Genomic DNA, 25532 nt, shown 5'->3' on the forward strand with positions numbered 1-25532 from the left:
ATTTAAGGGTGACTCTAAGTTTGACTCATATCTTTGTGAAACATCCAAAAGACACAACAAGATAACTTTAGGAAGTAAAGGACTCACTAAAGTATGGTTATTTCTAACTACTCACTGCCATTGGTAAGGGACCTCGTCAGTAGTCTGTGCCACGTTCTTTCCCTTCAAAGTTCATGCTTTAATGTCCTTTTTTTTTCAACAGCATGATGGTATCAAAGGCCCATTCATTGCTAAGTTATATTAAGTGTTTACTTATGCCAACATGCCCTTGTAAACAAAAGAATGTTAAGCATGAACTTCAAAGTGAAAAGAACAAACACAGAAAAAGCCCAGAAAAATGTGAAATAGACTCTTGACAAGGTTCATAGTACACATTTAATACAGTATTTTTTTATGGGACCTCAATAATATGTACACTGCCAAATGTTAATTTGATAAAAGCAACACATGCTACGAAATAGTATTTTGCAGTTAATGCACCTCTTCCGCACAAGAGTACAGGGCAATCTTACAAATGGACCCTATTGCACAGAACATCCAAATGCGCAGCTTATTTGCAACTAAATTATGTAAATGATACACACAAGATGCAAATGAGATGCTTTACTTAGATGTTTAAGGGTGAATTTGGTCATGTTCAAAGGTGTCCTTTTCTTCATGAACAAAGACCATCAATGACAGCAAATGACTGCTAAAAGATCAAGTACATACATGGATTATGTGTTCTATTATTCAATGTATTTATTATTCAGGCACAATTTGCAATGTTTGAAGACATAATGGTCTGAAATTGAGAACAATCCTAGATTTTTCTTAACTGTTGGCAGCTCTATGTTCCCAGCATATAATTGTATATGATGTTCTCACCTCAATTTTACCAGATCCATCATCATACATGCCAGTTCGGGAAGCCATATTGGGGTTGGAGTCTATGTCAGAGGTCTTGATCTTGTGGAGAGAGCTGGCATCAAACTTTTCCTTCTTCACATGAGCTAAATAAGATGGTCACATTGATAAATGATAGGAAGAACAAAAAATGTATAATTTATAATTTCATTTTAATGTGCACAAACCATTTTGTATTATCTACTAGAAATCTTAACTCTAAATGCCTGCTTTATACTTCTATTATGTTAAGTAATTCATGCTTGTTGTTTCTCTTTTTAAACCTAAGCAAAATATCCAATCAAATCTTCTTTAAGCCACATTTTATGCTACATCTTTAATCTTTCCTATACAATCAGGTGTCTTACCTATGTTACCAATAGTGTAAGTCTATCCTAGACTCTTTGTATCTCCAGGATCCTTCCATCCTTTGAAGATAGCCTTGACACTGGTGACAGGTACAAGTAATCGTTAAAGGAATGTGGTTGCAGATTGCCCCTATCCTAAATAAGCTCTGCAATCACATCTTCTTTGGGCTACTATTCTTTACAATCGGGCGTCTTACCTATGTTACCAGTGGTGTGAGTCTTTCCTAGACCCTTTGTGTCTCCAGGATCCTTCCATCTTTTGAAGATAGCCTTGACACTGGTGACAGGTACAAGTAATCGTTAAAAGGATATGGTTGCAGTATGCTCCTATCCTAAATAAGCTCTGCAATCACATTCTCTTTGGGCTACTATTCTTTACAATCAGGCGTCTTACCTATGTTACCAGTGGTGTGAGTCTTTCCCAGACCCTTAGTATCTCCAGGATCCTTCCATCCTTTGAAGATGGCCTTGAATGCTGTGGTCTCACTGTTTTCATTGATGACTGTAACAGGTGTCTTCTCTGGGTACTGCTTGGCCTTGATGAAACCCTGAGTATCAAGTACATTTTCTTTCAAATGTCAGCAAAGTTCTTGAACCTCACGTACAAGTTGTCACTACACTCTTGGTATAATTCTGAGTTTTCAGTTCTTTGAACGTAGCCTGTAACGCCTACAAACTCATATCATTTTCAGTGGTAAAAGCCTATTTTTTTGTATTTTCAAAAATGTTCTGATTGAAAATATCTTATTACTTATTGTTCTGTTCAATTTGGTGTAACTCATGATCACTCTCACATACAGTATGTGTCAAATTTTTTCAACAATATTTCTGCTCTATCAAAATCTTGAACCCTATTTTTTTTCCTACTGAAAACCAAGTTTTATCTTTAGACAGTTGGTTTTAGTTCAGGTATAATGTCCAAACCATTATTGGTAAATCACTATATAATATCTGTTTATTTCATTCATATAGGGCATTTCTCTAAATACCAATAATATTTTCCAGAGAGGCCTTATTCACACAAAATGATACAATGTAAGAAACATACAAAGTTATGAAAATTTCAGATATATAGAGCTCCCCGTTAATAATAATAATAATAATTAACATCATTTATATAGCGCTTATCACAAAGAATGTCTCTAAGCGCTTAAGGAAAATAAATAGAAAGACAAGAAATTTCAGCTAATTATACATGTTGACAGTTGAAAGTAGACAGTTGAAGCTGCATATGCTAAGGACGATCTATTTAACGAAAAGGTGAGTTTTTAACATAGATTTGAATTTGTCAGTTGAGTCTGATTGTTTTATGCTCTGAGGTAGGTTGTTCCAAAGTTGAGGGGATGCTGAATAAAAAGATCGGGAACCATAAGACTGGGTGTTGATGGCAGGAACTTCTAAGAGTGATTTTTTGCATGAGCGCAAGTTGCGGGAGGGTGAGTATTCTGATATTAACTGTTGAAGATAGACTGGAGCTGATTTTATCAAACATTGGAAAGTAAGCAAGAGGATCTTAAAAGTATGTAACATCAGACAAAAATATACATCTGATAAGCTCCCAATACAGAAAATGAAACAGATTAAATAGCACTCAATATAAAGTTGACAACATCGATTACCTGAGCATTGCTGAAGGCACTCTTTCTTTCTTGTTTGGTGGAGCCCTTCCCCTTCCATACAAATATCCCACAATGCCCTTGGTCAACGATGAAGCAGTCCTGATCAAAGCAAAGATACAATGATGATAAGATTACAGTTTATTTGTAGGTTCTGAAAATACTCTGAATCTGTAGGTTCTGAAAATTTGCATGAAATATGATAATAATTTAAATGACTTTTATAGCTTGTTTGCAAAACACAGAAACATGTTTAAGCAGATTTGAAAAAGAAAATAAAAAGCAAATAAACTTTGTGATCATCATTATTTGTCTGTTTAAACCACTTTAAATTGTAACTCACAAATACTCAGTGAAGACAAGCAATCTCTGTGAATTGACAAGTAGAAAACATTTAATATATACATTTATAATGGAATGAGATACAATTACAAAGCAAAAATTGTTAATGCAAATTCATCTAAAGACAAGAAAAAGATTTTAGACTCATTGAGATGACTGTAATCAGTAAATAGATGATTGACTAACCTTGCTATTGAGCATGTTCTGTTCAAGTGGAGCACTGCAGATTTCAGTCACAACCAGAGAACCACTCTCATCAGAAACCCTAGCAGCAAACAGATGTCACATCGTATTAAAATGGCAACAATCCTCTAAATGCACATTATATCAAATATAATATGATACATAAGATTTTTACTGATACAGCAAACATGTATGGGTTCTAAAAAAACCTTGAATTTGTCTCCCTGAGACATGTTTTTTGTACATGTATATTTGTCAAAATAAGTTCATTTACAATTAAATCAAAAAAGTTAACACAAAAGCAAGAAAAAGTAGCAATGTATGTTTGAAATTGGAGCTAATCACATTACTTCTGGGCAGTGATCAATTTTTTTTTTCCGAAAGAGAATACTTTTCTTTAAACTGTAAAATTTTGGAGATAATAATCGAGCCAAGTACTCTTTTCACAGCCTGGTTTTTATCAGACATACTCATGGATTTTTAAATTAATCTATACATATAGTGGTGCTCAAAATTTAGTGAACACCACCAGAAAGTGGATATATCTATTGTGTTCAAGTTCTGCCATGTTTTAGATATTTAATTGTGAAGTCAGGTGAGAAAATATTACATTCAATAAATTTTGTTTCTCTGGGCCACTGAACATTGTAATGTTGTTTTCTGCATTCAACACTCAGCATGGAGAAGTGCATTTTGTGGTAGGGTTCACTGACTTTTGAGCACAACTGTAATTCTTCTAATTGAAGGTGAAACATGGTCATCTCACTCTGATCTGCCCTGAATTTAAAACAGCATATTAAAGCTCTGGAATTGATTGTTGGTCATAACGATGAACACGATGTCCTTTAATAAACAGTAATCAGACCTTGGGAATAAGTCAATGAATCCTTCCTTAAACATTCATTCGAATTCTAATCATCTCTTTATCACCTTTGCACAAGAGTGGGGGAGTCTGGGAATTTCAACAGGCTAGCATCTTAAAAGTGAGCATTCTTCTCTATATTATAGAGATAAGATAATCCAATGACGAAGAGTTATACATCATTTTAAAGCTAAAAATATCTTCTTTTTCAGAATCATTTTAAAAATAATGTTATTTCTATGGTAATAACTTCAAGGATGACAATTAAAGCTACTCACTTGTAGAGCCTGGTCTGCGAAGCTTGCTTCCGAGAGAACCTCTCATCATCATCCTTGGCGGCCTGAGGCTTTACTCCACCACGGGGGCCGAGGGCGTTCTTCGCTTCACAGATCTTCAGTGTCTCAGCATCAAATTTATCATTGTCCACAAAGAGAACCTTGGCCTTGCCCCCCTTCTCATCATCTCGTATACCTTTGGCAGTTTGTGTTCCCTATAGTGTAAGCAAATTGGAAATATTAAAAATTACAAATGCATTACATAAAAAAGAGGTCTGGGCCACATTGCATAAGTTACTATTATGGTAACTACCATAGTAACGATGATCAACAGCCAATCAGAATCAAGGATTCCATGCATGTTACCTTTGGCAAGGCATTCATCTACATATGCCACTTTCCATCCAGTGTAGTAAATGGGTTGCCACAGGAAAAAAAAACCTCAATCGCTTTAACACCTAGGTAGCCGAGCATAAGCCGAGGTAGTAATAGCATTATCATGCTATCTGTCCCGCTGGGAGAACAATTTTCGGAACTGAAGTGAATATCCAGGGTATATATGACTTTATTATTATCATGGGGAGCAATACTGACCTTCATGCGTTCTGTTCTGCTGGACTGTGGACCATTCCAAACGATGATATGATTTCCAAGGTCAAAGATGAAAACATCTCCACTGTTAAGACTCTCCCACGTACAAGGCACCTACAAGAAACAAACAATATTTAAATTCCAAGATTATTCAACCTTCACATAATCCATAAACAGTAAATGAAATCATGTACGGCTGAGAGAGGGTATGGTTGGAAACAACAGTAAAGTACACAAAATAAAATGAATGCAATTGTTATCAGATTTTGATTAAATTTTCAGCACGTTGCTCAAGGAATTTTCAGCCAAGAGAAATCCTTTAAGTTGTTACCCAGGGTAAGTAAGTCTTCAGTTATTAATCTCCATTTAAAATGAAAGGGAAAAAACAGATAAACAGGGGATGCAGGAAGAGAATACCTACCTGATTGACCCTGATGTTGCGTTTTCCTTTGACGATGTACATCTTCTTGATGAACTTGTCCTTGTCCACTTTCGTGAAGCCCGACTTAACTCCACCCTCCAGATACCTGACAACAAACAGATCGGAAATTTTTATATAAAAAGGTAATTTTTAGGAAATTATGTTAATACTTCATGCTTGAATCTGAAATGAATTTTTGAAATGTTAAACTGCTTGTAATGAAATATTGATTACATATATCTAATTTAATTCTTTTTGACAGCAAAACAGTATAGCTTTTAAGATTTAACATGCTAATACTTCATGCTATTATTATTGGAAAGAAATTTTTAAACTGTAATGAAATGCTAATATTAAACACACACATATTTTAAACCTCTTTGGAGGCAGTACAGTAACTTTTTGGAATTAATGTTAACACTTCTGACTTTATGGCTTTAGTCTTTATGTAAACGGGTATTTACTTTCACTGTATATAATTCTTATAAATGTATTACTATTAATGGTTTTATATGTTTAATATGGCATATTTAATGTTTATTGACTTGAAGATGTTAAAAAAACAAATTTCAAATATGGAAAAATAAAGACGAACTTGAACTTCTAGATAGTATCATACTGTTTCTTTGAACAACTTTTGAAACATCCTTTATAAAACTGTACAGAAATTTGACCCTATTAATAGGGTCTTCACCCAAATGTGTTATATGGAGTCCCTATTTACCAAACACCATCTGGGGATCCAAATTTGACCCCTCCCCTGCCATGCATGGAATTCATAATTGCAGCGTAACTGGCAAACAAGTTACTTTTTTTTTTCTTTCTTCCAGTGCCGGCCGCACAGAAATGTTGTTAGCCTAACAGAGCGCTAACAGTAAGCCCAGTCACATCTCTCTGATTGTGAAGTCAAAACATTTATTTCAATGTGTAAGTAATGGATTGTTTTAAATTAGACATCGGTGCCACAGTAGCGGTTGTAACAGGACCTCTATAGCGCATTGTTAGCGCTAATAACGTTTATGTGCAGTCAGTACAGGTCACTCTTATTCTAAGTTCATGAAAATCTGACATGGTGTTCATGAGTTACATCATGTATTATAATCACACTTAAGCTAAAAAAAAATATTTTTTTGTAAAAATGATGTACATATTGCTGAAAAAAATATTGCTAATTTCAGATCCTAAGATATTTTTCAAAGGAGAAGTTCATCCTGACCCGTTTGATATATACATGTATCTGTCAAAGAATAACATACATGTAGTTATGAATGCTTAAAATTTTGATTTTTGATGTCACAGATGAGCAGCTCATCCATATGTTTTTTCTTAAAATTTATTTCTAAAAAAATTTGAAAGTATCATGTTCTATATTAAAAAAAAAAAGAACTTGGAATATATGTTACATGATGATGATATATATGAGAGCTGCTTGCATGCATGACGTCACAAATAAAAAGAAACTCTAAAAATTTATAACCGTCTTATTCTTTGATGGATTTTCATCATATTTTTACCAATATTTCTTTCTCTAATTTTTCTGCTTTTATTAAACCAACAAGGTGAACATCCCCTTTGATCATATTATACACTCTGAGACACTATAGCCATGGCTAGTGGACCAATTGATTAATATTGTGGTTCATTTACTTGATTCCCTTGGGAAAATATGACATGAAATCTGATGATTCCGTTTCTTCTACTTCTCTGTGCTGTACAGGGCCACCGCCCAAATAGTCGTCTAACTCCACCGTCTTGTAGGCTGCAACTCCAGCCTCATCCTAGCAAGGAGAACAGGTTCAAAACATGCTTAGGATTAGAATCGCTACAAGAATTGAGTATCACTACACAATGGTCAAGTTCACCCAAACAGGTTGAGTTGAACAAATATAGGAAAATCAAACAAGTGTAATGTTGAACATTTGATTAAAATCGGGCATGTGAAATAAAGAGGTTGTTGCATTCCAAAGTTTCATTCAATATCGCAAAACAGTTAATGTATTATAAGCACAACACAATAGCAGCAGGCCTGCCAACATAAGAAAATGAAAAAAAGGAGTCCTAATTGCATGGCACAATTTTTTATTTTGAAACGCTGTATTACTCTTACACCCATACAAACAACCCATACCCCACCACACATATACATAATTATGGGCAAACTTTAAAAAAAATCTTTATACATGGAGAAATGGAGTGCTCTTTTTGGTTGATAAAAAAATTTTAATAACGGGGTAACTCTTGGAAAAAAGGAGTACAGTGTAGTTGGCAGGCCTGCAATAGGGAGAAAATCATTGGAATCTCTCAAAACATACAAAAGAAACGGTGAGAGTATAGTGCTTGTCAATGGTTCCATCAATTGCATACGCTTGTACAACCTGTTCTGTGCATAATATAAAACACAAAATATGAGGGAGCATCTCGCAAGTGATGAACGGCGAGACAAAAATTATAAAGTATTCATAATTCTATTAATCGAGTTTTATGTTCTTTCAAATAACTATCAAATACATGTTTGTCTCATACAAGCGAAATGGGATCAGGGTGGATTTTCCTCTTTAATTCATCATTACACTGACATTCATGTTCGTTCATGTTATACTCTCTATAACATGACCTTTGATCAATTAGTTTGATATTTACATACACTGCATACACTACATACACCTTACAATCTAATCACGTTGACTTCCAAGTACAATTAAACTCTGATAAAACTCAGTAGCAATTATTGACAAGGACTCCAAATCCACTTCTGCACAATTTGATTATTGATGTTTTCAATATTAAGATAAGAACTGCCAAATTTGTTTCAGGGAATGATTGGAAGTATGTACAAATTTGCAGACACTTAACTGTCATTACACTGCAAGGACATCATGTCAAATTGTACAAATTCATGTCAACACAATAGAGATTAGAATATATCCCATTTTTTTTATTTTACACAATGTTATTTTATGAATACGTACATGTGCAAATCTGCCTATAGATCTTAGTATATACAGACATTACACTATCACTACACTGCAAGGACATTATATCAAATTCTCTGGATTCATGTTGACAATAGATTTAAAAATATCCCATTTCGTTTTTTACACAATGTTTTTTATGTACTGAATGAATACAAATTCTAAAATAAATGGATAACATCATTTAAAAAAATAATAAAATTGAAGAAATAAATCAAATAAAAAATTTTGCAATAACATATATGTACATAAAAATGAATAAGACAAAATGATAAACTGATGAAAAACTAGAAACAAACGTTTCATTGGTGATAGCTATAAAATAGAGACAGACAGCCAGACAGACAGAATCAAGTCAACAATGAAAAAAATGTCATTCATTTGATAAAGATGGCATACAACTGTTAAAAATGTGTGCACTTGATTCAATATTGCTGGAAGAACATGAAACGTTATACTTTGGTTCTCTCTATATACATATTTTCTCAAGAACTTGGGAAGGTTATTACCTGTGATGTTGCAGATCCCAGCCAGAAATGAATGTTCCAACTGAAGCCATTTCCTTTCTTGGAAGTCTAATTGGTACATAAGAAAAAAGAAGAGAGACAACAGAAATTACCATAGTTTGAAATACTCCCAAACCTTCAATCCCTTTGAAGGAACTATTAATCTAATGGATCTAATGGATATCTAAGAATGACAATAGATGATTTTTTTTATATAAAAAAGCTTCATATTACAATACATTTTGAAATATAAGGTAAATTCGGTATTGACATGCTATACCAGTATACCTTTGAGCTTTGGCTATTGTACCAACCTATTGCACCCATTTTTACTGTAATTTGACCAATTTCAGACAAACATTACTTCATTCATGTAGCCATACAGTCTAATTTCAAGATTTCAAAGATCTATTCCTACCTTTAAACCCAGGCCAATTGCTTCAATGTCATAATATAATATGCAGTTTACTAGACCAAGGTTCAAGGGGTACATTAATACAATAACGGATAGATGCTCAGCTGGAAGGGTGGAAAAATCTTGAAAACACCTGCTTAAACTTCATTCCTTTCTTTTAATTATGTGTACTAGAAAGGTAACAATTGAAATATATCACATAATATTTTTCCAGAATTCTGTGTAAGAGGGTAATGAGTACACTGTAGGTATCATAATTTTCAGGGGCTATTCTTTAATTTTCACATTGGAGTGATCGCAGAGCTAAGGGGGCTATTTCTTTTATTTCACAGGCTACTTCTTTGTGCAACAAGTAGTAAATTCAACAGTAAAGGAAAATTGATTTATAAACTATATTCTCCAGTACTGTTTGTGGCAGATCTTGGGTGAGTCTTTTTGGCAGGATTTTTAGGAGCAATTTGGACTGTTATGAGGGCTATATAGCCCACCTCATGTAGTTCCTGGGGTGTTGTGTAAACAGATATCTCCTACATGCATGATCGATAATTCAGGCCATTTTTTTATGAATAAGACATGGAAATATTTGGTTCCAATGCAACCATGAAACTCAGGTATGTTTAATCATCATGCTCCATAGCATCTCTTTCAAAAGGTACTTTCATATCCATCAAATCACTAAACCACCTGTAAACTACAAGAACGTGTTCTAGATACACAATAATTTTGAGTAAAATGCCTTCACATCGCAAAAAATTCCTATGACCTTGGAGGCATACATGTTTAAGTTCTGGTAATTTTTAAAGGACAAGTCCACCCAAGCAAAAAGTTGATTTGAATAAAAACGAAAAAATCCAAGAAGCATAACGCTGAAAATTTCATCAAAATTTGAAATAAAATAAGAAAGTTATGACATTTTAAAGTTTCGCTTACTTTCTGTAAAAAAATCTGTAAAAATTGAAATGTTGTATAATTCAAACAATAAAAAAACAAAAGAAATAGTAAGTGGGGGACATCGTCGACTCTCTCGTTTACATGTCATTAAGATGTGCATATATGTACTGTTTTATGAAAAATAAGCCAAACTTTAAAATGTCATAACTTTCTTATTTTACATCCGATTTTGATAACATTTTCATCTTTTATATGCGTCTTGGATTTTTGCTCTATTGATTTAAATAAAAAAATTTCCGGGGTGGACTTGACCTGTGAAGTCCTTTCATTAACTAGCGGGAAACACCTTTGACAGGGATGTCTGTTTTGTTTTCACACTGGCAAAATGCCTGGTATTTTTTTCTGACCAGGGTAGAATCCTTGATCTGGAAATATCAGGTATTTTACATGGTTGGACAGGTATGAAAGCACAGGTGTACAAAGCTCCATGGCTTAATAACAGCACAGCCAAAAACTGAAGAGGGACTGTCACAAATACAAACTGTCTACCTTTGGCCTAAATCTGATTGCATATTTCCCACAGGAAACTGAGGGGGTGTGTTAAGCATTGTAATCTACATCCTGGAATTTTGATACAAGGTTTGTTTACAAACTAAATGGGGTAGTGCTGCATTTCATTTCATAGTCATATATCGTGTTTACACTTAATCGGCATTTGAATCGGCTCGCGGTTCTGAACCGCGAGCCGATGCAGCATTGGCTTTTTCATAGCGTGTAAACGCGAGTAACTTGCATCGGCTCGCGGTTCAGAACCGGCAATTTGCACCATCAAAGTAGTAGGTTCTGAACCGCGAGCCGATGCAGAATCGGCTTTTTTACTACGTGTAAACAGAAAGCCGATTCTGCACCGGCAATTTGTGCGCATTTCATTTACTTTACTATTGTGACGTAATTGTAAGCGCACTGATCCAGCATTGTCTTTATTATGACGTATATTGTTGGTGTGCGTATCATTTCAGGTTTTTGCATCGGCTCGCGGTTCTGAACCGCGAGCTGTATCAACGTGTAAACGCAAACCAAAAGCCGATTCTGCATCGGCTTTTGGTTCTGAACCAAATGCCGATTAAGTGTAAACACGGTATTAATGAACATGGTCGTCACTGGGTACCAAATTAACCGGAACCCTCATAGAACTTTGAAGTTTGATATTAAACTGATTTATGAATTATCATCAAACATTAATATGCTTTAGCTTTCCTTTTTTTCCCTTTTCATTCATACATGTACATACGTGTATGTAACTTCTAATTGTAAAGCCTGATCCACGTCCTGTAATAAACATGAAACTATTTTCAAGGTCCTGAAAACATAGATTAGCAATTAATCATATGCTTGATTTTCACAATTAACTGCAAACTGAAGTCAATGCAATCGATCGTAAGCAATGATTGCTAAAAATTTTGTTAAGGGACCAAATTTTTATGATTGAAACTCTTTAATAAATGGCTTGCCTTTGCCTTACAATTGTAATGTGAGCTGCATCTAATCAATTAAAAAGGAATTCGGACAAACCTTGAGACAGATGTAAGAGTCGCCCTTGTGGAATTGCCCGTAAGTTTCAGGCGGAATGGCAACGACCTTGAGCTGCTCGATCCGCCAGATCTTGAGCCCTTCCTTCTTGCCCACCCCAGAGAAAGCTGCATCAACATTGGGCATGGTGGAAGTTGGTTGTGAGAGTGTGAGGTCAAAGGTCGAATGTCAAGGTGATGAATATGATTGTGGTTGAAGGCACTGCGGTGTCCTAGAAAAAAAAAATTGAAATAAAGTAAACAAAGGTGTATGATTAAAAGCTATGATCCAAACATGAATTGAATTGATTAATTTTGAGGGAAACAATGTTATACAAAAATTTACGCATAAATGTATTTCAAGTAAAAATTAGTTAGGCCCTGCACGTACATGTATTTCAGAAAGAAATAACATCACTTTGGAATCATGTATTACAAGCCTGCCTATGAATGTACAGTACATGTATGTAGACCTTGCCATAATTTCAGCTGTACACAACAAAATAAGCATTCATAGGAAGGATCAACTGAAATGTTGAAAGTAAAAAAAAAAATGCCTTTTGAAGAACGAGATGAGGGTTTATTTAGCTAGTGTATAATCAAGTAAATCAACAACACCAGAAAATGTTCAGACAAAATGGAAGTACATTAACATGTACATGTAGACCTACTATCTGAAAAAGTAACAGATACTCAAGGTTCTCATGTAGGCCTACTATGCCTGACTAGGCGGGGCAGGTGCGTGGAATCGGCCTGGATCACAAATGCCTATCAGAAGATTTCTCATAGTATGATGGTAACTTATATCAAAATGAACATATATGCAAGAAACAGCTGCTGAGTCCAAAAGGTTGGGCAATGCCTGCCTGCCAGACCTAGCAGTTTACAATTCTGATTACAAGAGTAGCTGAAACAGTAATTTTTAATCCTAAACAAAGTCACAAAGTGCCTTTTAATAGCATTATCCTATTCTCAACACACCTGGTACCAAGCATGCCCCTGGATGACCTTTGACCTTAATGATCAGGACTGGGATGGAGAGTGTTCACTCCTTCAACTATTAAGGTAGAACAGTAGTGAAGATGAGTAGGAGTAACCCACAAATCCAACCTTGATCTACTGAAAATCCTACTAAGCTGGCAAGGAATTTGTGGGGGAAACATGTGCCATCTGAGTCACTGAACTCTTGAGGTGAAGTGCAGCATCCTACAAAACTGGTTTGTACATGAACAGCACAACTCAACATGACAATGTATGAATGGACATACCTGTACACACGTATAGTAAAATATCCAGGGGCCCACATAACACAAAGCTTAATAGCAATCAATCGTAGAAGAATACCTTTACAATTAATTGACAGCAATGTACAATCAATCATAAAAATCAAGCGTACCATCATGCTATATGTGATACAGGACCCTAGGCCTTCCCATGGGTTCAGTCCAGATACATCTTTGGAAAAATACATTCACATGTACTTACATTGACCAGCCAAAAAACTTTAATACATGGGGACAAATGGTGATTTGCTGGGTTTTGTCCTAAACCTAAAAATATCCAAAGTAGCTCTGCATAGTTGCCATCCACACAATACTAAATACATGTACATGTAGGTTTGAGAAAAAATACAAATGTCCATCTAAAAACTTCAGATTAAAAAGTCAGGGTCCCAACTACCCCCCCCCCCCCAAAAAAAAAAAAAAAAAATTAAATGAACGAAAAAAATGAATGCATGGACGAATGAATTAATTAATAAACAAATAAATAGAATAAATAATAAACAATGTTTTTATCTCTCTTTTCCACTTTTCAAGCAGAAAAAAGGGAGGAAATTTTGAGATATGATCTTAATAATTCATAGCTTTCTGAATACATGCATTCATAACATTTGAATGATGGTGTTTGCAGGGCCCTTCAAAAATAACATTTAAAGAGAGGTTGTAGAATAATCTGATTACAAGGAGATATCGAATTTCATATGGAATCATCAAATGAAGCGTGATGCTATAGCCACTGCTCTTTTGTGAGTTGCAAATGTTAGAATCACAGTTTAACATGATTCGCATTATTGAGCGTTTACTATGGTAGAAAGGGTTTTGGGAATGCTGGTGACGAATGACCCAAGACCCACGCGTGTCTACAACCTTCAAGAATGTGTTTTTGAGAGGAGACATGAACTTCATGAAGCAGTTGCAGCATAGTTGACTACAGAGTTTGCTGCAGAGGAGGCAGAATTCTTGCTGCATTCCAGACTGAACATTCATGAGTTGTGAATGACTATTATAAGGTAGACAGACCTATGTGATCAGTTTTCACACAGGCACAATAATCCTGTTTTTAGGGTGTTATTTATAGTCATACCAAGGAGGTATACATCAAGACATGATAATATGTGAATATATGAACATTCAGACATAATGTAAGAACATTCAGGTGCAATTTCTCAGCCAATGACAGTATAATACCTTAAAACTTTAATTAGGCTAGAATAGTGATCATGTATTAAGCATCCATAAACAACAAAAACAGTTTTTATCAAACACATTTAGAACATTACCAAAAAAAGCAACAATAATCAAACAAGTTGAATGCCTCTGGCGGTCTCACCTGCATCACGCGATTCAATATAGCAGCAGTGCTGACTTTGAAAACTACTATAAAATAATTATTCACAAAAAATACCATTCATATAATGATACAATACTACAGTACGTTCATTGACATTGGACCTTGATCATGTGACCTAAAACTTGTCAGTGATACTTGATTACCCCTGTATCCACATTTTATACACTATATCTATAAACTTTGAAAGTTTTGACAGCAATCTAACAATTACCTCTAAAATGGCCAAAGCTCAGTGACCTTAAATGACCTTTGACTTTGGTCATGTACTTGATGACTCTTATGTCCAAGTTCCATGAACTAGACCAATATACTTACAGAGTTATGATGGTAATTCAACAAATACCCCCAACATGGACCTTGGTCATGTGACCTGAAACTTGCACAAGATGTTCAGTGATACTTGGTTACTCTTATGTCCACGTTTTATGAACTAGACCAATACACTTACAGAGATATGATGATAATTCAACAGATACCCCCAACATGGCCAAAGTTCATTGACCCTAAATGACCTTTGACCTTGGTCATGTGACGTGAATCTCAAGCAGGATTTTCAGTAATACTTGATTAACCTTATGTCCAAGTTTCATGAACTAGGTCCATATATTTTCTAAGTTATGATGACATTTCAAAAACCTAACCTTATGTTAAGATTTTGATGTTGATTCCCCCAACATGGTCTAAGTTCATTGACCCTACATGACCTTTGACCTTGGTCATGTGACCTGAAACTCAGGCAGAATGTTCAGTAATACTTGATCAACCTTAAGGCCAAGTTACATGAACTAGGTCCATATACTTTCTAAGTTATGCTGTCATTTCAAAAACTTAACCTTAGGTTAAGATTTGGTGTTGACGCCGCCGTCGGAAAAGCAGTGCCTATAGTCTCACTCTGCTATGCAGGTGAGACAAAAAGCCCCAAAATTCAAAGGCCCAGAACAGCAGAATGTGGGGCCAAGTTTCTGTTGAAGATTCCTGTTTAGAACAGTAATTTTAAACACAATATACTGTTCACTATTTCTAAATTAACTCTTCCAATGAAGCGGTTTAATGCACGAGAAGTCAAGTTTTCATTGACAAATTTGTGCAATTAATCTACATTTGAGTGATTAAAATTCAATATTACACTCCACCTAATCACAAGGTCCAAGGTTAGCCCATGACACTTGATGACAATCAAAGATAGACTACACGTGTAATTACTGCTTGGAACAAATTCAATCTATAAAAACCCTGACTGAATAATAATTCCACACTAATGACTGATCATTGCTCAATTTGCATCACACAGGCATCATGCAATTTAAAGATAAAGTTAAATAGTGATAGATCAAGCTTAATTGGCTTGAAACCGATCAAAAATAGTTTTGTATTGTCTGACGTCCATGGACGGATCCAGGTGAGAGGTCACATCTCATTCATGTGACAATTTTATTTTTTTTCAGTGATGAATATGTATAGTGTAATTTTTTAATTTGATCACATAGACAGAATAAGAGAATAATATGATACCATGCACATGTAATTCTAAACACTTTATATACCTCTTGTGTGAAAACACTCAATTTCACACTCCCCTTTAGGCAAATAATGCTTTACTCTTCTCATTCAAATGTGTGATTTTATAAATTAATTTATTCTGAGACCAAAATAAGTAAAGTATGTTGTGCAAACAAAGTTAAAAACTATGCTCACACTCTTCTATTAGAATTTAAATGTATTGAGAAAAGGAGAAGTACTCATCAATTGATACATTCAGGTCTCTATAGGGATAAAAAGAAAATGACAACATATTATCAATTTCAAATGTGATTAACAATCACATTTCAATTGATTGTAGTGTTGTATTTTACCTTAAATTAAAGCCTATCCTAAAAATTCTTTTTTTTTTTTAACTACAGGTAGGAAACAACTGATTTCTATTTCAATCTTTTACATGTACAGTACATGTAGGTCTGCCGGTACCATCACATATCAATACATTCTATGCGTAAGATCTGATTGCAGTTTTTCAGCATAATTTACCTGCATTTTTTATGACAGTGGCATGATAATACCAGCAGTAATGTAAAAATATCAACAACAACAAAACAACTATAAAATATGACTTAAATTCTGTAAAGAGAGATATTGAATTGTGAAAAAATGTCCTACAAATGATTGGAAAAGGTTGTTCAATAATATGCTTTTGCACATGAGAAAGCTTTATTAGCCATAACAGATAACTTTTGAAATTTATGATCATATGTTATTTAAACTTGTTGTGAATTGTGTTAGGTCACATGACCAGCAAACAAATATGAATGTTGTATGGGACTAGTACATAAATTGTTAGTCCCACTGATTTTACCTTTTTTTATAACATCATCATGAGGGCAAATGGTGACACAGACAGCCGAGCTTCGGACAGCTCACAGCAGCGTTTCGGAGACCGCTGATTGGTTCAGCGCAAAGATCACGTCATGATCACGTGGTGACAAAAATAATTTGGCCGAAAGGTATGCGTAAGTATCGATAGCGATTACGATATCCAGCCATATTTTCTACACTTGAAATGGTCTTGGCTCGTGATTGGATCGCATTTTAATAGTGTCGATCGAAACTTATCGAGATTCTGCAATTTCGTGCATATTCATTCAGTGCTCCGAAACCCTGCACTCCATTGACTTTGTACACGTTGCAATAGATTACCGGTATGTAAATCCCGACGAATAGATTACGATGGGACTATGGTGCTATTCTGAATGATTTTGACGGAAAAGCGAGTAGTAATCAAAATACGCTTACCTGTGCTGTATCGGTAGGAAATAGATTGTTCGAAAGTGTTTCTATTTCAAATAAAATATGCTAAAGTGAAATTCTATAGTGGATTTTGGTATGAGGTGATAGAGAATTGCACACTTATTTTGATGCCATGTTGTGTTGGGCACTGGGAGGCTTGAAATGTACAATGTACATGTATGCTTACTATATTTTCATTCATAAATTGGCTTGCGATCGTGGCTGGATGACGTCATGTAATAAGCAAAGTGTATGCCGAACGCTGCGGCGAACCTTATGTTATTCGTGTATGCTACTGTATATCTTGTTGTGCACTATACAGTACAAGATATACATGTAATCTGCCTCAATGCACTAATCTTTGTACAGTATCATTCACCTTTACTAATTTCAATGAGCGAAGGCCAAAAGTCATCATTCATAAAGTCATGAAGTCTTTTAACAGGGCATGAGAAAATAGACATGTATTCAATTGATCAAATCATTTGTAAATTAGGAAAGAAATAACACACTATGGAGATTTAGGCCATGTAGGTTGAAAATTCGCTCTTGTTTTTGGTGTAAATATATGTGTTCATACTGTGTTCTTTAATGAATCATATTTTCAAATTATTATTATAAAAAAATTTTAGTTCATTTTCTTTCAATATTGGCCAGTCATTATACCAAAAACACAGTAGGCCTACATTATTATCAAGCAAATTAAAGGGAAGCTTTGAGATGCGTCACATAGTTTAGCTAGTTTGTGACCCACATCTCCTCCCCCTTCTAAGTTAATGAATTTCAGTTTCCATTTGTTCAATTTCATTTCACTGCTTCCTAATTTGGTACATTTCCATATTAACAAATGAGCGAACTTCCCCTTCTAGAGGAATACTCAATTGCGTTTTCTTTCATTTTATCAACATTCAAGAGAAATGTTCACTAAGAGTAAAATACACTGAACAGTACACGTTGTACATGTTTGTACATTCACCTGATAACTTCTGTTTAGATATGAAAGCAGAACAGAAAGTAATTTTTTAATTAATTATAAATAAGATGACAAAAGACATACACTGTATTGTGCACTGAAGGAGCATATGAATAGTCAAAGAGTCACGGAGGCTGCAGCTACATGTACATGCATACATGTATAAAGGCTGTTGCTCGGATGTCAGCAATAAATGCATGGCTGATGCGTAAGACTACGAGCCATGACTGTGAAGCACCCACCACCAATACACTCCGTTCTTTCATTACTTGTTGTTTTCTTTTTTATCAACAGATGTCTAGTGGCAGTTTTTCGTAACACCGAGGGGGGAACTCTCTCCCCAGAGGTAGGGGAGACCAGGGGCTGACCAAAAAAAAGGGTAATCACCCAAAATGTAAGGTCATCTCATCCAAAATACATGTTTTATTTCGATTTTAAATGATGTATTTCTTTCCATCATAAAAGACCAAAAATAGTAGGGGGGACATTTGATATTGTGTCCCCCCCCCCCTGGGAATTCCGCCAATGCATTTAACACAAATCCAGGACCGAATCCTGGTTTGATATAAAGGAAACAAGAACAAAAGCAAAACGGGAGTGCATAGGCAGCGGGTACTTCACAGCAACAGTTCGTATTCTTCCACTTCAAACATACATGTATTCCATTTTGCATAACAGCAAAGATAAAGCTGCAGCCTCAGCCTAAATTACAGTACATGTACATGTAGACTACAGCTGCAGTAGTAGCTGTCAGTATTCATCACCATCAGCATTATCATCATCATACTGTAAATTATGTACTTTCCCAAAATACATTAAATTGTCAAGATTTCAGAAAAATTTAGAAAATTGTTTCAGAGTTCACTGACTATTCCATATTCCAAAATATCATGCCACGAATATCATCTGACAAATACAATACCACAAATAACATACCACAAATATCGTATGACAAATATTATACCACTTGAAAATCTTGCAGGTAGAGCCTGTACTGTCTGAATCAAAATGTTTTATAACCTGATAAAGTGCATTGGCATCAACTCTGGACTGCTGGTTGAACGGGAGTTTTACATGTTCTTTATAGTACAGGAAAGTGGTGCTCTTCCTTGAAATAAAACTGGTTTAACAAAACAGGGCTATGAAGGCTATTGCACACTTCCTACCATAGTCGTTGCTGACTCAGAGTTTGACAACATTTTAATGAGGAGGTGTGAGGCAAAATCTCTACAGTAAAACCAACATGTACATGTAAAAAAGATAACCAGGGCTGAAAAGTCTGAGAAACATATTATAGAAAATTAATGAAAATCTATAAAAAAAACGAATTTAAAGGATTTGAAAAAAAAAATTAATAATCGGCAACAGAGTCCAGTGATTAATTGACCAGCCTTCCTTTTAGAACAGAACAGGGACTTTCCTACATTCAGATTGGAGGGGGTATAGATGTACCTTTGAAACCTGCAAGATATTTTTGTTACTTCCAAATTACTGCATTTACCGGTAATACAAAGCACCACAAAGAAATCTTCTCGAAGTAATGCTCTAAAAAAAATGTTGCCAAAGATTTGGTTATGAAAAAAACATCAAAGTCCATCTGAAGTTTTGGATAGGGGGGGGCGGTCAATGAATAAAGTGAAATTTATTCTAGTATCATCTTATTTTCAACCATACATATGTGTACTGGCAGTCATCATATCTTTCTTTTCAGACATTTTTATTTCTTCTTTAAACTTGAGTAAATCTGTGACTGGCTATCAACTTTGGAGGGATTAATACCAAAACTTATAATAGGCTTGAGAAGGAACATTACATTTTTTTTTGGAGACATACACAGACTGCTCTCATAGAGACCAAAAGAAATCTGGTTGAATTTAAAATATGGAAAATCACAGAGCTACATATTGGCTGTAAAATCATTTCCTTACTTAGCCACAGTTACGTGCAGGATGGTCAAAGAAGGAAAAAGAGCTTGCAAAGTATAAAATTAAAGGCAATGTTTCAATGCCTTGACCAATCTGATTATCAACAAGGAAACTAGGAACTATACTGAAACTAGGGGTGCAATTACGCTCAGCTATTTGCAGGTGAGATGACCAATGGGTCATGATTATAAGTACATGCATAGGTATGCAAATTTTATTTCAGAGGCAGGGGGACAAGAATAAAGATTTCAACTTCATGTGCAAGCACAAAAGAGCTGCTGATCAAAAAGATGAATCTGGGTGGAAAGTGGCAAATGTAGATAAAGGATGCAAGTGCTGCAGTGGGATTCAAACCCTAGACCTTGTGATTCAACGTCAGGAGACTTATCCATTGAGCCACAACACCTCTACATTGATTGATTAACTGATTGATTGGTACATTAAAGATATTGTCATGAAAACAGAAAAGTCATTTAAAAAAATGATTACCAAGACACATAATAAATGTCAGATTTATATCACCAATATGATTTGTGCATTGCAGATGCAGAACATACTCTTCTTCTTTGAACAAAAAATTATACTCAAATTTTAAGAGAACCGTTGTCAGAGGGGCACATACATGTAAATGAAGTTTTTATATAGATAAACAAAAATAATCAATTAGAAAAATGTCAAGAATCCTGTCATTTTTCCTATAGAAATTGCCCTTCAGTCAAGGCAAATTCTTCAAATTTAGGTACAGGTAGATCGTTTTTAAATTGTATAAACACACCCAAGACTGTATTTTCTTGAACATGAATGTTTCCACAGCTGACAATTCCCAACACACAAACATGAACAATCAACTGCTTTATCTTATTCTCATATGCATGCAATGAACTGTTGTTTGATGGAGTAAATACTGGCACGCTCCAACCCAATTTGTCAAGCAATAATGAGATACCAAACTGCTCTGTCACCACTGAGCAAATGGACGATAATTGGTCCATTAAATCACTCAGTACCCATTGCCAACGAGCTGTTAGAAGTCCAAAGATAAATATTGGGTGTGACTAAAGTCTTTAATCTTGTCTTGTCCACAGTTTAATTAGGTATGTACAGTAGTTTGTATAATTAAAGCAACAAGATAAACAAATTTCTGCAATATTGAGAATTAGAGATGTAGGACTGAACAAATGGAAGAAATATGCACATCTTGCATGTGGACATTTGTAGATCATTGGAATAACTGTAATTTTTAGCGTAATGTTGGAATACTGTATCATTTGATTTTTTTTTGGGGGGGGGTTGTTAAACACAGCATGGTTTTCTCTCTTTCTGCTCATTTTGTACCTGCAGTCTGCGAACATTTGAAGGCAGATCAAAGTTAGTGTTAAATTAAGTCAAATTATTATAAAAAACTCAGTAGAAAAGTACAAATACATACATACATACATACAAATCATTATCTCTCTCTCTTTCTCTTCTCTTCTCTCTTCTTTATCTACATGTATACATGTATACACATTTCTTATTTTATCCCTTTTATTATATTTAGTCTTATAATCTTCTTTCCCCTTTCTCCTCTATCACTCTTTCTTGTCCATCCTTTATGATGCAAATCTGGGATATTTCTGCATATATTATAATAACACATTTTCACCAATATACATGTATATCGGCCTCTATCTTATACATTATGTCATTATCTTTCTATGACTATTATATTAAAAAATCTTTTAATCCTGTTAGATTTACACACTTATACATGGACATGTCATATAAATATGTTGCACAATAGACCGCAGTAATTCCCCTACCAAAAGGGCATTTCTATAGGAATACTATTGTGAAGTGTTCAAATAAACAAGAATTATTTGATGAATGACTTTGTCCACTCTGTATTGTCTATTTACTATCAGCTTTGGTTGGCATTTGCAATGCAAATCCTACCAAGATTCCTTATCAATCAAATCCCTTGACAGGATTGTGATAAAATCTACATTCACTATCAAAATGTGTGATGCGATTTTAATACTATGAATATACCTACAATCCACCACACCCATAATCTATGCATGAAGACATATATGTAAAAATTATGGCTCTCTTTTGATGTGTGCCTTTGTACTACTATGGGTGTTACACTGTGTTTTACAGTGTTAATTCATTTGGTTTATATTCACTTCTCATCAATCATGAAAATATTACTTTACACTTAAAGCCCATCTAAAGCTTTGATAGATATTTCAGTTCAATTATACTGGAGGATCATCTAAAATTCCAATCTTACACAATTGTAGTGAAAGTTGAATATTTTAGTTTATTAGTCAATTCTTTGTGAAAAAAAATGAATCTGTACCCTCTTTCTGTAATGTTTTTTGTTTTATTATTTGCTCAATATGAGAATTCACACATGTATCTCAAGTACAAGTAATTACTTGTTTCACATCGCAAATTGCTATGCATTATACTACATGTACTTCAACCAAAAAAAAATTAAATGCAGCAAATTTTGAATAAATAAAACTGCTTTTATTGAATCTGGAAAATTTGTTTCATTTTTTTGGGGGGACTGCAAGGTCCTGTATTTCTAATAATAATAATAATTTATCATTTATTACTTTAATATTACACGCTTTTTGTCTGAGCATGGACCTACTACTGGTCTGAGGATACAAAGTGCTGCTAATGTTACCCCGGCTTTAGCTGTGCTGCTCAAGCATTCAAGGAATTTCTTCCTACTGGGTACCCATTCACCTCACCTGGGTTGAATGGAGCACAATGTGGGTAAATTTCTTGCTGAAGGAAAACACGCCATGGCTTGGAAATGAATCCATGTCCCTCAGATTGAAAGACAGAGAGTCATAACCGCTAGACCACAACGCCTCCACAGACCACAACACCCCCACATTTCTATATCATTCTCACATCTGATCGGGTTTGATTTTCAGGAATGCATCAAGGTGTTTCAGTCTCATTGTGGTTTATCAAGCAACCTTCTAATCCCACCATTGTCATCTCTGAATTCACAGTCACAAGGGACCTTTTCAGGTGAAGGAGGAAATTACATTAAAAGGTCACTGTACAATCATTACTCATCCTATTCACAAAATGAGTGAACTTTTTGCCAAACAAGCAAAAAAAAAGTCAAGGGGTAAATCAGCCTCTGAAAACACACATGTAGATGAAATTGTTTGGTGGGCATCACAGAAAAGTTTGGATTTCAACACCACATGCTTGTGGGGGGGGGGGGCATGTTGATTTGAAGCTTTTCTGATTTCTTCAATAAGAGCTACATGTATCTGTCCTAAATAGCATTAAAATACTAGTAGGATACCCTCTAGGAAAGAGTGTCCTTTCTAGTTATCCAATAGCTTTTAAAGTAAATATTAAAGAACACTAGAGTCTCGAAGCCCACCGGTCAAATAACAAGAAAGGCATTGTCCACTGTGAACAAAAATCTTGCTGCTTGAAGCAGAATATTTCTGACTTTAGCATAGATCATGAAGGAAGAATTATTTCTACACAGTCAGACCGCAGGTCCCTATGCTAATGAGCAAAAAGGCCAGATTCATCCAAATCATCTCGTGGCTGAATCCTCCTCCTTGCAAAATCTCGTGATTCGTGAGATTTTCTTTCTCTAAGAATTTACCTGTTTTAACCTCAAGTCAAATGAAATATTATTGCACCATCAGATAGAGTAAATGTTACTCTTTCATATTGGTCATTTATTTTGTATACAATATTTTGTTAAATAAGTAAATTTCTGGCCTGAAAATGTGCCTCAAAACTGAATTTTCTTCCTCTGTTTTCTTTTGCAAATTGTGCAAAACTTTTTATTTTGAGCCTCAATGATATCTATATCACCATAAAGCTGAACTTCTGTACTTTCTCACAATGCTACTCTTGATATGCGGCACCTTTTAATCGGGTCAAGATCACACTTTTCCCACCAAGGTACAAGACGAGATTTCTGAAATGTTGTACTTGCATGAAATCCAGAGTTCTGATTGGCTTGATAAGGTTCACAGAACAACAGGCGCGGTGTATTTGAGGAGATTACCACATGGGATATGTGACCTTCCCATGAACCCAGGCACTGGAACCGTTGGAATTTGCAGTGTGGGGTCTCTTTGACCAATCAGAGTGCAGTATTCTTGTTTTCAAGCTGCTGTATGTACTTGGCAAATGAAAAGTGTGATCTTGACCCGATTAAACCAATTCATATTTTGAAACCTATATCATTTTAAAGCATACATATTCAGCTTTATCATGATCTAAAAATCATTTGGGCTCAAACAAAAATAAAGTGTGAAAATAGCAGCTTTTGTCAGGTGAAAATAATTATTTTGTAGCATATTTTAGATCAAAATTTTAACCTATATTACAAAATCTTTGAATAAATTCAAACACATGACCTGAAAGAATGATTCTTCTTCTTTACAATGATACCAAATTCATGAAATTCGATGGACAATTAGAGCAGCAATGACCGAATGAAAAGAGGTGTTTTGGTCCGCATCAAGCTCATTAAATATGCAAAACATCTCAAGTCATGAATATCACTTGGATGAAAGAAGCCACTTTCTTGGGACCTGCCGTCTGACTGTACAGGTAAGGCCTTGATCGTTGTTGAGGAGATGCAGGAATACATGTTTATATAATTCTAATCATGCTTATCAAATTCCCTCATTAAATCCCTTTCCATTGGATGATAGCCTACCTTTTTATTTTTACTTTTATCTACTTGGTACATGTACACATTGATTTCTAATTCATTTATTTCCTATCTGTATTGTGCTTTTATTTTTTATCACTTTTATTCTTTCATTTATCCATTTCATTATCAACATACATGTACCTGTACTGTGTACAGCATCTTATTCAAGTCAATCTAATGTACAGGGGGGCACGTCATTTAAAATATACATGTATATATAGGCCTTGGCATATGTACTGAGTATGTCAGCTGTCAACCTGTTACACAAACTTCTTATATTCTCATGAAGTATCCTGTGAGGAAGTAAAACATATACTTCATGAAAACGAGGAAATTCCTTTTCCTGCAAAAAACTAATACCCCTTTCATAAACCCAATAAAACCCAATTATGCGGCTAATAGCAGCATAATTTGGTCGTAAAATCAGAGGAGGACAAGAGTTATCCGCATTATTCTGATGCTGCTATTGTCCGCATAATAGCGGCATCGGGACAAGATTTTAAGTTCATGAACGTATTTCCAAATAATGCGGATAATTGCCATGGTGCGGTCACAAGGTCACCCTTTTCCAACACAACCGCATCGGAGGGGGCGTGTCCAGTTGTCATGACGATTATCCGCC

The 25532-nt window shown here is 35.0% G+C and overlaps 1 protein-coding gene across 6 annotated transcripts in view; it reads right to left on the reverse strand.

Moving 5' to 3' along the window:
* Positions 1 to 19485, reverse strand: part of LOC129264565 (advillin-like) — a 45333-nt gene extending 25848 nt beyond the window's left edge. The window contains exons 1-11 of one of the 6 annotated variants that reach the window (XM_064098185.1): positions 19301 to 19485; positions 11900 to 12128; positions 9025 to 9090; positions 7191 to 7321; positions 5544 to 5649; positions 5126 to 5236; positions 4535 to 4746; positions 3398 to 3476; positions 2873 to 2971; positions 1648 to 1801; positions 868 to 992 (exon numbers count right to left, since the gene is read on the reverse strand). In XM_064098185.1, coding sequence (XP_063954255.1) covers positions 868 to 992; positions 1648 to 1801; positions 2873 to 2971; positions 3398 to 3476; positions 4535 to 4746; positions 5126 to 5236; positions 5544 to 5649; positions 7191 to 7321; positions 9025 to 9090; positions 11900 to 12043 — 1227 coding nt within the window. In that variant the 5' untranslated portion in view covers positions 12044 to 12128; positions 19301 to 19485. Of the gene's footprint in view, positions 1 to 867; positions 993 to 1647; positions 1802 to 2872; positions 2972 to 3397; positions 3477 to 4534; positions 4747 to 5125; positions 5237 to 5543; positions 5650 to 7190; positions 7322 to 9024; positions 9091 to 11899; positions 12129 to 19216 lie in introns of all 6 variants that reach the window. The other 5 variants (XM_064098147.1, XM_064098158.1, XM_064098136.1 and 2 more) reach the window with 5 other exon arrangements.
* Positions 19486 to 25532: the final 6047 nt, after the last annotated feature.

Source organism: Lytechinus pictus, chromosome 1, assembly GCF_037042905.1.
Source record: "Lytechinus pictus isolate F3 Inbred chromosome 1, Lp3.0, whole genome shotgun sequence".
Taxonomy (NCBI): Eukaryota; Metazoa; Echinodermata; class Echinoidea; order Temnopleuroida; family Toxopneustidae; genus Lytechinus; species Lytechinus pictus.